At 48.0% G+C, this 15,656-nt stretch overlaps 4 protein-coding genes across 4 annotated transcripts; all 4 read right to left on the bottom strand.

Moving 5' to 3' along the window:
• Positions 1-2,864: 2,864 nt before the first annotated feature.
• N7533_011683 (transposon polyprotein reverse transcriptase) lies at positions 2,865-9,076 on the bottom strand (the record flags this gene model as incomplete). Its single annotated transcript, XM_057108333.1, has 4 exons — positions 2,865-2,992; positions 4,573-6,376; positions 6,440-6,492; positions 7,192-9,076. 4 exons carry the CDS (start codon positions 9,074-9,076, stop codon positions 2,865-2,867), a joined length of 3,870 nt encoding a protein of 1,289 aa, XP_056955711.1.
• Positions 9,077-9,231: 155 nt separating this feature from the next.
• On the bottom strand, positions 9,232-10,016 carry N7533_011682 (uncharacterized protein; the record flags this gene model as incomplete). Its single annotated transcript, XM_057108332.1, has 2 exons — positions 9,232-9,239; positions 9,293-10,016. 2 exons carry the CDS (start codon positions 10,014-10,016, stop codon positions 9,232-9,234), a joined length of 732 nt encoding a protein of 243 aa, XP_056955710.1.
• Positions 10,017-10,055: 39 nt separating this feature from the next.
• Positions 10,056-10,343, bottom strand: N7533_011681 (uncharacterized protein; the record flags this gene model as incomplete). Its single annotated transcript, XM_057108331.1, has 1 exon — positions 10,056-10,343. One exon carries the CDS (start codon positions 10,341-10,343, stop codon positions 10,056-10,058), a length of 288 nt encoding a protein of 95 aa, XP_056955709.1.
• Positions 10,344-12,074: 1,731 nt separating this feature from the next.
• Positions 12,075-14,674, bottom strand: N7533_011680 (oleate hydratase; the record flags this gene model as incomplete). Its single annotated transcript, XM_057108330.1, has 3 exons — positions 12,075-12,119; positions 13,088-14,048; positions 14,121-14,674. The coding sequence occupies 3 exons, from the start codon at positions 14,672-14,674 to the stop codon at positions 12,075-12,077; spliced, it is 1,560 nt and encodes a 519-aa protein (XP_056955708.1).
• Between the last annotated feature and the right edge of the window lie 982 nt (positions 14,675-15,656).

Below are 15,656 nucleotides of genomic sequence, written 5' to 3'. Positions count from 1 at the left end.
AGACCTTGAAACAGATCGTGATGGTGTTGGACAAATTTTCACTGGTTGGGCTATCTCCTCAGAAACATCTAGATCTCTAGGATAAAAATCATCTTGAACGCAGAATGAAGCTAGAGTAAGGACAGATTCTTTATTCCAGTCTGTGCAGTTTTCCTGATTAAAGCTTCTCTGTGTGTGATGGATGAGCCTGTGCACTAGGTAGTCGAAGTAGAAAGGCGGCATTCTTACTGACCTTTGGAGAAAATGAACGCAGAGGGGAAGTGTAGTATGGCTGATCTGCCACCGAAAGCCGAGATACTTCCAACGGAGTCGGCTCCTCAGTATCCAACACCGAGCCATCCCACCTAGGGCTATAATAAGAGTACGAATAAGGTATCACGGATCCTAGCGGTTGTGAGCATACCGCCCAGCTCTCATTCTCGCCCTGGGACCAGGGGTGAGACTGGGGGTAATTTATCTTGATAAGGGCCCTAGTATCGGAAGATTGAGGCCTTGTTTGTACTGAAGGGTGGTATTGCTCGTGCTCCTGCTGGTCAGTTCCCATCTGACCCAGCTCTCTGGAGTATAGTAAATAATTTTCCATCCTGCATGGATTCCTCTCAAAATATCCCGCTTGCGTAGAGAACTTCTGATCGAGCGCGAGGAGAATCTTAGACATGGACCTAGTTCAAAAGAGGAACAAGATGGAGAAGATGAAAGTCTCAGTGGGAGATAGAGGCAAGGCCGACGTAGAAGTAGCCAGGGTGACCGTTATGGCTTGGCATTGGCATTCAAGACTCCAGAAAAAATGTGAGCTGTACTTTTTTTGTTTCTTCGTCTTCTTGCTCCATGAAAAATAAAATTTATAAATAAGAACAATAAATTGAAAATTATTATTTTCCCCGCCAGCTCACTTAACTTAGTACATGCTTCAGCAGCTGCAAACAGCCTTAGGATCCTGCAATGTACCCAATCAAACATAGATATGTGGGTCGAGGCTGTACTAGTAGGTAAAGAGGGCGACAAGAGGCGAAAGGTGGGGTGGGAGTGGGAGTGGACGGGACTCACAGCAACACACAACTATACATCGTCATGTTAGGGGGGTTCCCATCCTGTGAAAAGTGCTCAAGTCTCTAACTGGTGCAGTAACACTTCATAGCACATATATTAGCCAAATGATCTCACAGGCAACCTAAGGCGGGCTCGACCTCGTGCTAGAAAGAGTTGTGCAGAGAAAATCACACTAGGGGAATGATTTTTGGGTAGCGGACACATGCAGATCTCTCGCCAACCCATCATGCATTAGCCTGAAAGCTCTACTCTCTAGATTCCTGTCCTGCCTGGCCGTGCCGGGCGTTTCTTTCTGGTCGACTGCTTCCAGCCAGCCGGAAGTCTTGAATTGCTGCACGCTCTACTTATTGCAGGCCGGCATAGTGTCACCACGACACTAGACTTTTAATGTCTCCGCGTCCCGGAAGTAGCCAATGTTTCTGCAGGCTGCAGGAAAGGAAAGCTGAGGTGCCGTGACTTCTAGCGGAGGTAGCCACTAAGCCCCCTCCCATCCAGGATGCTGGTTCGCATCCTATGTGGTCAAAATGGGGAATGGGGCTAAGGATGAAAGGTGGCCATTAATAAAGGAGTTTGAGGAGAAGCTTCTTGGTGGTCAGATTAAGATTCAGATATAGACTCCACACGTGGAAGATGTTTAGAGTTTGGGCTTATTGAATGCGGGAGCAAGAAATGAAGAGGGAAATATTTCCAGCCCAATCAATTGAGAGAGGTTTGATTCAATAGGGTATCTACTCTCTGGAAGATATAACCCGTTTTACCCTACTGCATGTACTCCACATACCACACATATCCATCTCCATTCCGATGAAACGCCTATGTATTAGTGACGTGTGTTACTTTTGGTAATAGATCTGTGAAGAAACTAATCAGTATTGTTCTTGTCGTGTTTTGTGGTCATCGAAGTTGCTTACCTTTTTTGAACGGGAAATGAAGCTGAGGAATTCCCTGTCGTACAGAAGACGTAAGTATTCTCTGTTTAAAGAGCGGTCGGAGGAGTATGAGCTTTTTTACCTTGTCAAATGTGCTCTTGAATCCCCGTTCGCGCTTCACGCTATAATCCTATTCTTATCAACCATGCTAAAGGCAATATCTTCGTATGGAGCCCCTATTATAAACTGAATAAGATAGGTGTCTTCCTCTCCGGCTCCTACAAAGGCCTCTCTACGCTTATGACTGTTCTCTCGCTAAATGTGATATTTTGGAGCTTTGGCTTTGTTGATAAGATCGGAATAGAAGATGTTGAATTTATACCCCTGTACAACCTTTGGGGGTAGATTATTATGATCGTAATGTGTCTGGCTGTATTTATTTCACTCATAACCCATTTGAACTCTGTTAAAATATCGCGGTTTACGGGGACTGTGTTTGTCAGTCTATTGGGGCTGAGTACCATTTCGAACAGACTCTTCGCTAGTAAAGATCTCTTCGTTCTCGCTGATGCCCTTGGCCAATTCCTTTTCATACAAGGCCTTGCTCGCTTGCGAGAAATGATCGTTGGATAGAGATGAGATTCTACTCCTAGTAGCAGGAGTAAGGGTGGAGCTAGAAGCAGGATTGGCAAAGGCTGTAGCAGTTTTCTCGGATTGTCGCTGTCACAGAGGAACAAACCCCATGAGCATGATCCTTTGGCGTTCTTTGGAGTTCTTTGGCCTATAAACTAAAAAATATTTCAGTAGGAATAGTATAGTATGAAGCAGCTTTTGAGGGCCTACCATTTGGCGGAGAATGCTAGATTCGTTCATGATGTCTAATCCTTTATCTTCCGCACGCACCTGTAGCAATGGGTCCAGATCCAAGCCTTCGAACTCGGCCGATCAGGCAGAGTCTTGGTGACTCTCGCCCTGGATGACAGTTGGTGCAAGGGGAGCTAGCTTTCCCCGAACAGACTCCGCCTCTTCTCGGTGCTGCTTTCGTAGATCACGAAGGCGTTCGTCGATGACAGCTTGATAGATATTTCTCAGTCTGACCCGGGATTTTCAGACTTTTAAGCGTAGTAACCATTCCCAATAGTCCGTATAGATAGGCTCATTTGGGCTCAATGTTCTCCTTACTTGGACCTCCCGATTTTGGAGCTGCTCGTATGTCTTCGGTCTCAGGAGCCAATTGATGTCAGCCGCTACGGAGCTGAGCGCCCGCGCTTCAGGTGCTGAAGTCTTTTGGCAGTCTCGACAGATACATAAGAGTGGAGACATGGGTACGGTATGGACATCATCGTATCAGCGCTATCCAATGATGGCAGGTAGAATGGTAGCCCCAGGCTCCTAGGAGCTCATACCCGAATTTGGGTCAATCATTTCTACTGGGGCTTTGTGACGCATGTGGACCTTTCATGGCACCGATTCGCTCATTATTACTTCGTAGATATCATTCTTTTAGTAGTATCCAATGATCGCATCAATCACGCTCCTGGGAGCCCTACCAATCATCCCACTCAAGGCCTGTGAGCATGTGGGCCATTCGTGGCATTAATTGTCCCATATTTCCTGGTAGTATTACGCACCTTCCCGTGTCCACTTAGTTCCCAGGAGATTAATATGGGTACTGCCAAACGCAAAGTCGAGGCCGATAGCAGAGACAATTGTTCTACGAAAACGTGATCGATCTAGTATCTCACTCACTATTCAAGGAACTCTTTGGTGAGATGTGGGCCGTGCGAATCAGTCCCAAGCTGCACCATAGTTTGTACAGAACCTGCTTAAACATAAAATATTATGCGTTTGGGCTAGTAGGTAGCCAGGGGTGAAGCATCGCTTGACGGTTGTTTATTCTTTATGGGGCAATCTTCGAGTAAAATAATGCACTCATCATCGGTTAGTAAATGTTGTCGCCCCACCCATCGCAGTAATGTACGGACACATGGTGGTGAATGCTGATACGCGTCATTGGTGCTTTTCTGCGGAATTCTCACGACTGTTTAACCGATACCAACAGTGAGAAAAACAGTTCTTTTGCTGGACCATCAGGAAAAAATACAATGCCTCCGAGTGCTGTATTAGGTGAGTGATGAAATGTTGAACCAGCTGCATTGAAGGGTCGTCTGTGTTTGTGCCCTCAGAATTCAAAGCGATCATTGCGTCGACGTAAGCAGAATGACAGGCTTCAATACTATAAATATCCGATGCCTCGCCAGCAGAACAGTCGTTCTCAGGCATTCCTTTACACACACACACACAATTTACAGTCGGATGGATGGATGGATGATTTCATTTACCCCGACCCCTCGCGAGTTGAAACCCTGGATCGAGGCACAAGTGTGATAATATTGATTCCTATGAAAGGATGCAGCTATTTATAGTTGCAGCAGCTCATCTCCCTGCTGCCTAGCAGTAGTGCCTGCCTAACAGGCAGCCACTCCTACAGATCTATATACATCACGTGACATGGGATCCAATTCTCCCCCTGTGCCAGGGACCCAAAGGGGCCGAGGCACCTCAAGGATCCCTGAATTTGATCTGGTATTTTCTGATCCTTTTTGGAACGAAATTGCAGACTCAACACCTCCCCTTGAATGGAGATTCAGACGCTCGACAAGGTCTTCGTGTGAAGACCTTGGTAAAGCTTTGGTGAAAACATCTGCCAAGTTGTCCTTTGTATTGACGCGCTGGGTATTGATAAGTCCTTCCTCCACCTTTTCCCGGATGAAGTTATGCTTGACGTCAATGTGTTTGGACCTGCTGTGAAACTCTGGATTCCTGGTGAGCTTCAAGGCTGCGTTATTGTCGATATAAAGGGGAACCGTATCGATATGGACTCCGGGGATGCGGAGGTCATTAATAAAGTTGCGAATCCACATAGCTTCCTTCGCAGCCTCGGCGCATGCAACATACTCCGCGTCCATGGTTGATGTAGCAACTGTTTTTTGTCTCTGGGATGACCACGATATGGGCCCTCCGGCAAGCGTGAACACCCATCCAGTTGTTGACTTGCGCGAGTCCTCACATCCGGCAAAGTCGCTGTCGACAAAGCCCGTCAGCTGAAGACCATGTTTGTCTGAATAGACAATTCCTTTCCTCGCGTCGCTCTTCAGATATGCAAAAATGCGATCCACGGCATCCATGTGGGCCCGGTTTGGGTTGGATGCGTATCGAGCTACATACCCGGTCGCAAAGGCAATGTCCGGTCTTGTCTGATTGCTGCTAAAGTTGAGCGATCCGACCTTCGACTGATATTCTTTGCGGAATTTGGTGTTGGCGACGTAGTTGCCCTGTTTTGCTAGCTTGACTTTTGCGTCCAGGGGAGTCTTGGCAGGGGCTGCATCTTTGAAGCCATATTTGTCGACCATTTGGTCGATATATTGTTTTTGATGGAGATGAATCTCTCCAGGCTTTTGCTCTATGTGCATTCCTAAATACCAGGAGCACTCCCCCTGGTCGGTTATTGGGAATTCCTTTGAAAATTGACCCTTGAAGTCAAGGATTGCCTGTAGGCTTCTACCCATCACGTTTATGTCATCCACGTGAACTTCGAGGATGAGCCCTTTTCCGTCATTGATGAAAACACATGGGTCATAGGCAGACATCCGCCAACCCCAGCGGACAAGAGTATCTCGGAGTTTCTGATACCACGCTCGAGGTGACTGCTTCAGGCCATAAAGGGCCTTCAGTAGCAGTAAACAGCATCCACGAGGTAACTGCACATCTCTCGGAGCTTTCATGTAGACGGGTTTGTCTAAGTCGCTGTTTAGGAACGCCGTTTTGACATCTCCCTGGTGAATGTGCCAACGGCAAAGTGCCGCCAGCGCGAGCAAGATGCGGGTGGAGGTAGATTTGACTACAGAAGCAAACGTTTCCTCATAGTCAATGCCCTCTTCTTGTTGAAAACCTCTTGCCACTAGACGAGCTTTCCGCCTGGTGACTTCGCCGTCTGGTCCATACTTGTCCGTCGTGACCCACCGTGAGGTAACCGGTTTGATGCCATGCCGAAGTGGTACGACCTTCCATGTACCTTTTTGTTTGTGCGAATTCAATTCTTCCATCTTAGCCTGGTGGTACTTTGAACTCCCAGTACCATCGAACTTCAGCTGCAGAGGTGGTGTAGCTTGTTCAGAGTATACAGATAGGCCAAATTTGAAAGTTTTGTCGCTATCCATGGCCGCCCCGCGTCGATTGTAATTCTTAGTATCATGTGAGTTGGATTCGATCGTCTCTCTCACTGATCCCGGCTCGTGAGAAACTTGAAGCTTCCTCCGACCAGCGTAGGTTTGGTAATTTTCCCGAAGATTCGGCTCGGCCAGACCTTTCATCTCGAATGGCCGGATCGCCCAGGATTCGTACGTTCCATCAGATCGCCGATAATTGCAGTTCGCGACGTGTTTATTATCCTGCGACTTGATGCATGGATAACAGGGTTTTTCCCCGTCGCAATTTAATTTCATTCTTCGACAGCGTACACATTCATCATCAGACGGATCTCCTTCCTCAAGAGGTCCCACTGAGGAGAAACCTGTTGGAAGTGAGGAATCAGGAGCGCGATAGACTCTAGTTAGCAAGCCATGCTGAGCTTTGTAGCTGCATGTCGACTTTCCATGGATGCATGCCTTGCAAGGTCGTCCGCGGTCACATTTCTTTCCACTCCTACTTCCATGGCTGCACTGGTCACAAGGAGGTGAATCCTCTACGCCCTGTGGCCGACACGCTAAGCGCTGGAGAAGGGTGCTGCACTTATTGCATGGAACCTTTCCATCGCATGTCATTATTTTTCTTGCGCACCGGTAGCATTTCTGATCTCGAGGAACTGGTACAAATCCGAGGATTCTATGCTTAGCTTCTTTTTCAGCTTGTCTTCTCCTCTGTCGTGCTGTTGACTGTTTTGCTCCATCCAGGTTCCAGTTGCAATTCAATTTTGATTTTTGACATCCTTCACATTTTGGATTACTTGAGTCAAGAAGAAAACACGTGCGGTTTGTCTGGAAGCATCTTCTGCATGGCTGGTCTTGTTGTACTCTTCCAATTTCTTTGCGCTTGTGGCGGTTCTCAGGAAGTATCAGGCGTTTCGTTTCCCTTGACTGTGGTCTGCAAGCTTGATTTTCTTTCTTGCAGATTGAACAGGGTATTCCTTTCTCGGCAGAGTCGCATCTTCTTCCGTTTCGGAAACAACGGTCGCATTTATCATCATCAGGTAGAAAATTCTTCATATGATTACCGCCATGTTTTGCGACAAACTGCCAGTAACCCTGCGAGATCTTTCCGTCTTCCGAGTAGTACCAGGAATCGTCATTCGAGTCTGATAAATCTGAGTCTGAATGGTCTAGTTCGATGTCGCGTAGTCCGTGAGTGGCCCGGCGACTTTTCCGTGGCGCTACTATAGGGTCATCGGGAGCCTTGCGTTTAGCCATGCCGGCGTGCTTGTATTGATTGAAATACTTGGACATGATTGCGGGACCCAAGTCTCTGCCATCGGTCTCATCTTCATCGTCAGCGTCTTCAGATTCATCTTGGGACTCTTGCGTCGCTTCTGAGAGATGGTGCTCTTGGTCAGTAATTTCCTCGCCTGGGGAGGTTCTAATCTGTTGATCATGGCGGTAGCCACTGTTGTCGTAGTTACTCTCTGAATCACTAGAAGTTTCAGTCTCCTGTTCCGAGTGATTGTTGCTCGGCCTCTCAGCATCTGGGGTAGGAACCCTATCTTCTAGACATGGCGCATCATGAGAATCGCTCAGGCCTTCACCGTCTTCGATCCTGGCAACGCCGATACGATAAACCTTGTGTTTTTGCGGGGAATAGATATGATAAATTGCTTCACTCTCGCATCCGACAAAGTAGCCTAGCCAGCTACGGGGGTTATGTAACTTCGTCATCTCAGCGGTGTTCCTCAGCTCTTGCGGATACGTGACATATGCTCGGCTGCCCCATATTCTCTCTCTTGTGAGGGTTGGTCTCACTCCCCGTAAGGCTTCATATGGTGTTTTTGCATCCTTCTTGCGCAATGCACGTGCCGGGGCTCGATTTTTCAGCCAAACCGCATGTTGTATAGCTTCGGGCCAGAGATTCTCGGGAATCTTGGACGTTCGCAAGAGTTCGGTGCCCTTCTCAGAGATGATTTTGGAGACTTGTCCAGAAATGGAAATTTCTTGGACCATAGGCGCAGCTTTTTCACGAATCGTACGGTTTGTCCTCTCAGCAACACCATTCTGATAGTGGGCGTATGGCTCGATGGGCTCTCGGGCGATGGAATGAGAATTGCACCATTTACCAATCGGACCTCTTTCAAATTCATTATCGAAGCGACAGCACCGGATGGTGATATTGAAAACCTTTTGGATCAGTTTGACCAGCGACTTGAAAACTTCGAAGAGCTGATACTTTTTATCGAATCGAGCGCTCCACGTATATCGTGTACAGTCATCAGTGATGAACAAGAAGTACCTGGTTCCATCAAAGCCTTCAATGGGGTATGGTCCCCATACATCCATGTGTATCATCCACCCCGGTTGTTGAGCATGACGCGTGGCGGGGTCACGCGGAATCTTAACCAAGGCCCTTGTCGTCGCGCATATGGGACATACGGCCTTGAGCTTGGCTTTGATCTGCTTCTCGGTGATTTCCATCCCAGTTGAGCTGCGCAGCAGGTTCAGCATGTTTTGGAAGCCTAGGTGTCCCAACCTCCGGTGCCATCTCCATACAGGATCATCGAAATCCACTGTGGCTGCGACGACATCACCTGGTGTCTCATCATGTGAAGGTTTCGCGGTGTCAAGGTGATACAGACCGTTGCCGAAGATGGCATGTCCTATCGTATGTCCGGCATCATTTATCCATGTCATGTACCGGTCATTGTAGATGCCGGTTAATTTGGCCTTTCGGGTGAACACTCCTGCCGAAAATAGGTTGCATTTTCCTCGAGGAGCATAGGCAACTTCCGATAGCGATGTATTCACTGGAAACCCATCAGGGCTTTTTAAGATAAGGTTGACAACTCCCGTTCCTTCAATTCCAAGGGTAGTGGACCCGTCTGCAGTGCTGATTTTTAAATTGGACGGGCGGAAAGTATCTTTCTTGAACCATTTCATGTCATTAACGATATGCATGTTCGCTCCAGTGTCAGCGAGCCATGTGTCTGTTGTACAGAAATTGCCTGCCAGGAAAGCCCCCCCATACAAGTTTAGAGAAATCCAATGTTGTAGACGCTGGATCCTTCATATCAACTCCCCCTGATCTGCGCAACTTGATGCAAGACATAGCTCTATGCATCTGTATCGGAGAGTCAGCGGTTTTCGCATGAGTTGAAGAAGAGGGACCCGTACCTAGAGTATCAGTCCGGATATAGGTGTCTTTGGAATCGGTGGGATCCATTTCCGCTACACCACCCATACCGCCAGTGACAACGGCCCTGTTGTTGAATTTTTCTCTGAGTGATCGTGGAATTTTCTCGGGGTTCTTAACCCAGCAATATTCCTCGGTATGGCCAGTCTTGCCACAGCCAGGATAGGTGCACTTGAGGTGGCTTCTGTCCTCCCGCCTCGACCTGTAACGAGTGGGGTTGTCCATGTTTATGGTGCTGCTGTTGCTCGCATCTCTTTTGGCTTTGTCCCTGGCCTTTCTCTCTTCTTTTATTTGAAGCTGGTGCATTTCTTCAACATGCATGCGTTCGAAAAGATAGTCCAGATCAGGTGAATCGTCAGGTTTGGTCGATCTAATCCAATCATATTTCTCCTTGAAGCTGCGGTAGCTAGGAGGAAGGCCATGAAGAAGGGCGGTTGCGAACATGTCGTCAGTCATGTCATATTTGACCGTCTTGAGATCAGCTTTGATCTGGCGGACTTGATTTGTGTAGTCGGTCACAGATAGGCAGTGTTCTAGCTTGAGATCGTTCAATCGATTCAGCAGAATGTCGCGTGCGCGTTCATTTGTGACCGCGTATCGCTTTTTGATGAAATCATAAGCCTCTTTGGCGTCCGCGCAATCCTCAATCTCGATTTTAATGCCGTCGGTAATCCATATATCGAGTAACTTGTTTGCAAGCTTCATCTTCTCTTTCGCAGTTTTGTGATCATTGTAATCAATTTGCTATCGGAGTGTGTTGTTGGTCGTCAAGACAACTGCCTGGCCATCATCCGTCTCATTTTCGTCGTCGGTCGTCGGACTTAAGCTTTTCTTAATCCGAGTGGACCGACGAGCTTCGGTGCCAAAGGCCTTCACAAAGTATTCATCCTTGTTGGGTTTCGGAGGGACGACTTCTTCGCCCGTGAGAAACTCAAGCACATCATTTGCTCTGGCTGCTCGCTCAAACTCGCGTTTCCAACTGATAAAGTTGGTCTTGCCTTTCAGCTGGCAATCTGGGTTGACTTCATCCATCTTGGATTGTGTCTTGTCTGGGGCCCTGAATTGGGCGTCTGGGGTCTGGTGTTTTGATCACTGATCACTTGTGTCAATCCAAAGAATAGTCTAGAAAAGAGAGGCTCATAACCAGTTGAAACCCTGGATCGAGGTACAAGTGTGATAATATTGATTCCTATGAAAGGATGCAGCTATTTATAGTTGCAGCAGCTCATCTCCCTGCTGCCTAGCGTAGTGCCTGCCTAACAGGCAGCCACTCCTACAGATCTATATACATCACGTGACATGGGATCCAATTTCGCGAACGATATGCAGGATTCAACAACTATATACATGTGTCTCTTCGTAATTGCCGTGTCTAATTTACACACACACACAATTCATTAACGCCCGGCGGCTGAACCGAAAGGGCAACTATCACTGATCTAAATATACATGCTATGGCTAATTCTGTGCCTCCTTGGAGCCCATACAGGATTTCTTTCAGTATATGTCATCTCAGATATCAATATCTTGGCGGGTCCTTGTGGGTTAGTCTTTGGTTAGTAGACCTGCTTGAAGGCGCTTCTCCAAGTGTTCAGCATCCTATCCTCGGCAGTTGAAGCGCGTCTACCGTCTCTGGCACAAGGTAGTTGGTGGGGGTTAGATTAGGGTTGGGTTGGGGTAGGGTTGATTTGTGTTGGTTGACACGGCTAAGTGGCGTCGAGTCGGCCCGTGGCGATTGCAACCCGTATTATGGCTCGCACTGCTTCTAGATTCGGCGTCCAGTTCTGATCATCTGACGGCGACTTTCCGCCCAGGAAGAGGGATATATTCCCTCGGTGAGTATGGGTACATTTTAGCATTCCTATCCGGTGTGCGGTCCACTTCCGACATCGAAAGAGGAAGTGTTCCACGGTCTTTCTTGCTTGTCCACATGCACATTGATCCGTCTCTGCGACGTTGATTCGATAAAGATATCCATTAAGTCTTGCCATGCCAGTCTGGAGTTGGGCCAGCACGCTCGCTTCTTTCCACGATAATCGACCATACAACTTGCCGGGTATGTTTTCCTGGGAGTGCTGCATCCACTCGTTTGGAATGTCGTCCGACGTTCTGTGGCAGGCCGTACTTCTCCACTGCGTGTGAGATCCGCTCTGCGACGACCGATTCCAGAATATTCCCCAGGGTCGCAAGGAGCGAAATTGGCCTCCATGCTTTGGCAATGGTGTAATTTTCTTTATTCGGTTTTTTGAGCGGTATGATTTTCGCATGTCTCCACTGCTTGGGTAACGTGCCTTCTTCCAGCGACGCCTGGAATAGCTCCAAGACCCTGTGCTTGACTACGTGCCATGTCATCTTCCAGATTATCGCCGGCAGACCATCTTTGCCCGGCGTTTTCCAAGGCTTTGCGACCAACAGCTGCCGTTCGACCTCTTCCAAGGTGATGCCCAGCATCTCTATCGGCGCTCTTTGCGATTGATTTGTGTAGGTGATTGCATGCGTCGTCCAAAGCTGGGCGTCCCTTCCTCTACGTAGACCGATGCCATAAAAACCAGTTGATCGGGGAGCCGGATGACTCCTTTGGAGCTTTCAAGTGATTTTCGGGAAGCTCACCTTATATCTCAAGTATTTTTCAAGGATGCGCTGATATGTTTCTGATCTGCATAAACCAGTGCAATGACTAGCAGTAATCCACAGCTCATCGGGGGTCGCAACCTCACGCAATCTTCCGCCGAGCAACGAGGCCAGTAGCTCAATCCTCTCTTTCTAAAGTAAGCAGGGAACCTTAAGCGGGTTGATGAGCATACCGAACTTATAAAGCAGCCGTGGTCTTTTGAACGGTATAGCTTCGGGCCACCAGTCTCGTTTGAAATCATCACATATCTGATCTTAGGCTCGATGATATTGACCCAGAGCCCGACAAGGTCCTCACAGACATAGTAAGGTAAGGCTTCAAGCTCATGCTCATAAAGTGACGATGTAGTGCTAGGATTACCGCCGGCTTTGGCTAATAACGAGACATCAGAATCTGGTCGCAGGTTTCAACTAGCATACTGACCGGCTTTGAACTTTCTTTTGGGAGGAATAAACTTGAATTCTGTAGCATGCCCAGTTTGAGCAAGAGCTTGCAAATAGGCACAAAACTCGGCTCCCACCTCTCCCACCTGATGAAATCTCCATGCCTATCGTAGAATTCTGCTGACACGACCTGAAAGACCCATGGCAAGGATTGCAATAAAGTATATAGTAGCCCTGATCAGATGTTTGGAAATATTGAACAAACTGACTGCCCATTTCTAGATGCCAGACAAAACGCGGTAGTGTAGTCTCAATAGCAACATCGAAAGTGGTGAAGCGCAGGAATGCAGAGCTTGAATGACTGTTTCTTGCGCGGCGCAAACGCACTGACCGTCGTCGCGGAAGCCGAAAGCCATGGCGAAGGTGAACAGCCAGTTGTGGCTCGTGCGTAGTTCGGTTAACAGGTACGCTCGGCCCCTGGGTAGGCTTCCGTATAATCTTCGGGTGTACGCCGCCGGTAGATTGCTGTCAATCTTCCGTAAATGACCGCCGTTGGTGCTATATTTCCACTCCTGCTTCCACTGAGCTTGAATCTTATCGCGGGTATACGCGTTCTCCTCGTCAGCAGCGGGCGGAAGGGGTAGGTTTTGTCACTTCCAGAAGAGAATTTTCAGCAGAGTCGGCATTGGTAGTTTCCGCCTTTCTTCTTGTTGTATATCGACGCCCATCAACCGAGATACAACCATCTGCGCTGTCCGAACACCGTAACTCATGTCTGCGCACGAATACCGCGGCATATCTACAAATTGCCCAATCAAGCCAATATTGCAAGTATTCTGGGGTATGACCTCAGGGCGGTCGCGCGAGGAGTGGGCTAATAGAATGCTACTCATTCTGGGCATCACGCGCGGAATGGTCACAGTGCGCCGAATGATTATCTCGGGCAGGATTTCCAGATGCCAGAGCAGTTCGGTCATGATCTCTGCGCCCGAACACTCGAGCATTGGCTTCCTCACGTAGCTCCCTTTACCCCACGGAAAGAGTGCAAAGCCCCAAAGAATGCGCACGTTGTACGGCTGCTCGAAGAAAACCGGCTGTGTGGGAATACAGATATTCAATCTCCAGTTACTTTCGGGTAAGGTGATGAATGCTCCAGCGCCGACCATAGAATGTGATAATGCACTGATCTGCTGGAAAAAGGTTAAATCCTCAGTAGTGATTGTGAAGGATTCCATCATCGATTCAGGTTTACGAGTGCAGAAATTATAGGGATTGCCGAATTTGCGGTCTCTGGTTCCAAGTTCCAACCATAGTGACCAATTTTCGTCCAGTTCCTCGCCTGTTTCGACTGGCTGCCAAATTGGTTGATGGTCGTTCGTTCCTGTTGCTGAGCCGGAGACAGTAGATCCTAGTGTCATGATAACAATGTCGTTTTGTCCAAGTTGTTTCCGTGTTCCAAATCCTCCCTGAATAAGCTCCAGTTGTGAAATGGTTTGGTGACTGTTGTGGGAAATCATCGCAATATCGGCAACCTTCGTGTCAAACTGGAAATCCACCCCCAGGCTGTGAAGAAATCGATACACGGGCATGAGAATATACTCATGCTGGTAGTAACCCGTAATATCCAGGCAGCTCAAGATACTCAAGCTGTGGAATTCGTTGAGGTATAGACGGAGAGAACGCCTGAATTCTGCTGCACTATGCCATGGCTGAAAGCCGAATCTGAAGGATTTTGCAATATATTAGTCAGAATTGGCAGAAAAGCGTCCTAATCAACTCGAAGAAATCACGCACTGAGCAGACCAGACAACCCAAAATGAGCTTTGGAAGAAGCTATTGGGCAAACAGTCTTGTATCTGGTTTCTCCCTAAACGTTTCTCCCGCTTCAGAATAAACCATATTAGCTGCAGACGTTGTTTAGAGCTCAAGTTCAATGACTTGGTAGGGATATTTCTCAGAGTGCTATTCCTTTTCACCACGAAACGTGTGCCGTGATCATATGTAACAGATGTTCGGTTTATTTCTGCGTTCTGAATGTCTTCCAAAACAGTCTGTCCCTGGTTCCCGACCGAAGGGACAGAAGCAAGGAGCTCTTTCAAAGGTGTGCCGACCGGAACAGGCAAGCACCCTGCGAACTGGTCATATCCGGCCATAGAGTTACCCTTGTGGTGCAGGGCATTTTCGATTGACACGTTGGAATCCAGGACATGTACCTTGGGGGCAGGTATCTTGACATTCTGAACAAGATACAATGCGGCCGCAAAGGATGCGGTCCCACTCCCAAGAATCCAAGCTTCGGTTGTCTCCGGAGAACGCTTTTTTCCAGCTTGGAGATCTTTCTTGTTCATCTTAGACTTCGCAATGCAGTGAAAAAGTAGAGTCGGATTGTTATAAACCGTCACGAGCAAAATAATTGAATAAACAAAAAGTGGGTGCAAGGGATGATTCAATTCAATTTCCATTATAATATAGCCGTTAAAATCTAGATCCCCGCACTTATGGTCGGCACAGAAGGTGGCAATAATGACGACATCTCGAATGGCTTATTTTTCACAAGTAACCAATCAAAATGTGCCTGCTTGTCCCCACGTGGAGGCTGTTAGACTGTTGGTGCAGCAAGGCGAACGGCTCAGGATCAACCAAGGCACTTTGGCGATGCATGACACGGCTCTGGGGATTGCTTCTCGTGCTGGGAGCTTAGAAATGGTCCGGACTTTGTTAGAACACGAGAAGATTGCTCCCGACCTAGAGAACCGATGGATGGAATCGCCGCTGAAATTGGCGGTCAAAGTGGCACATGCTCTCGTCGTTGACGCGCTGGTAGCGGATCAGAGGGTGGATACATATAGCTTGCGAGAGGCACGAGCAATCGCAACTCATGAGAGCATCCGAATGGCCATCCAGCACGAGAATGATGGTCGCAGAACTTGCCGCGGACGGGTCGCAGCTTCACGGACTGAAGGCACATTGGCCCTCGGCTTAGTGGACGCGGGTCGCAAGCACAGACCACTGAGAAGACGCTAAGGCGATACTGCTTGAGATATTTGCTGTGAGCCGCAGAAAAGTGGTCGACTAGTTAGAACTCACGATATGTGGCGTGCACTGGAATGTGAAACCGTGAAAAATAAACTTCTCATCAATCTAACGACACATGGTGACAACCAAATTGCCTCTAGGAACTGCATTTTTTTCGCACAGATTCTTCAACATAGAGAGGAGTTCTGATCGATCTATTTTTGTTTTTCTTTTCTTCTTTTAACAAGCACTTCAATGTTAACGGAGAGGAGCAACAATTAATCAATCACCATTGAGAAGGAGTAAAAATAAATC

This window comes from Penicillium manginii, assembly GCF_028828005.1.
Source record: "Penicillium manginii strain IBT 31320 chromosome Unknown utg000008l:1.0-3226943.0:1.0-3228205.0, whole genome shotgun sequence".
Lineage (NCBI taxonomy): Eukaryota > Fungi > Ascomycota > Eurotiomycetes > Eurotiales > Aspergillaceae > Penicillium > Penicillium manginii.
The sequence above is the reverse complement of the archived record's forward strand: the minus strand, read 5'-3'. Positions and strand labels throughout refer to the sequence as shown.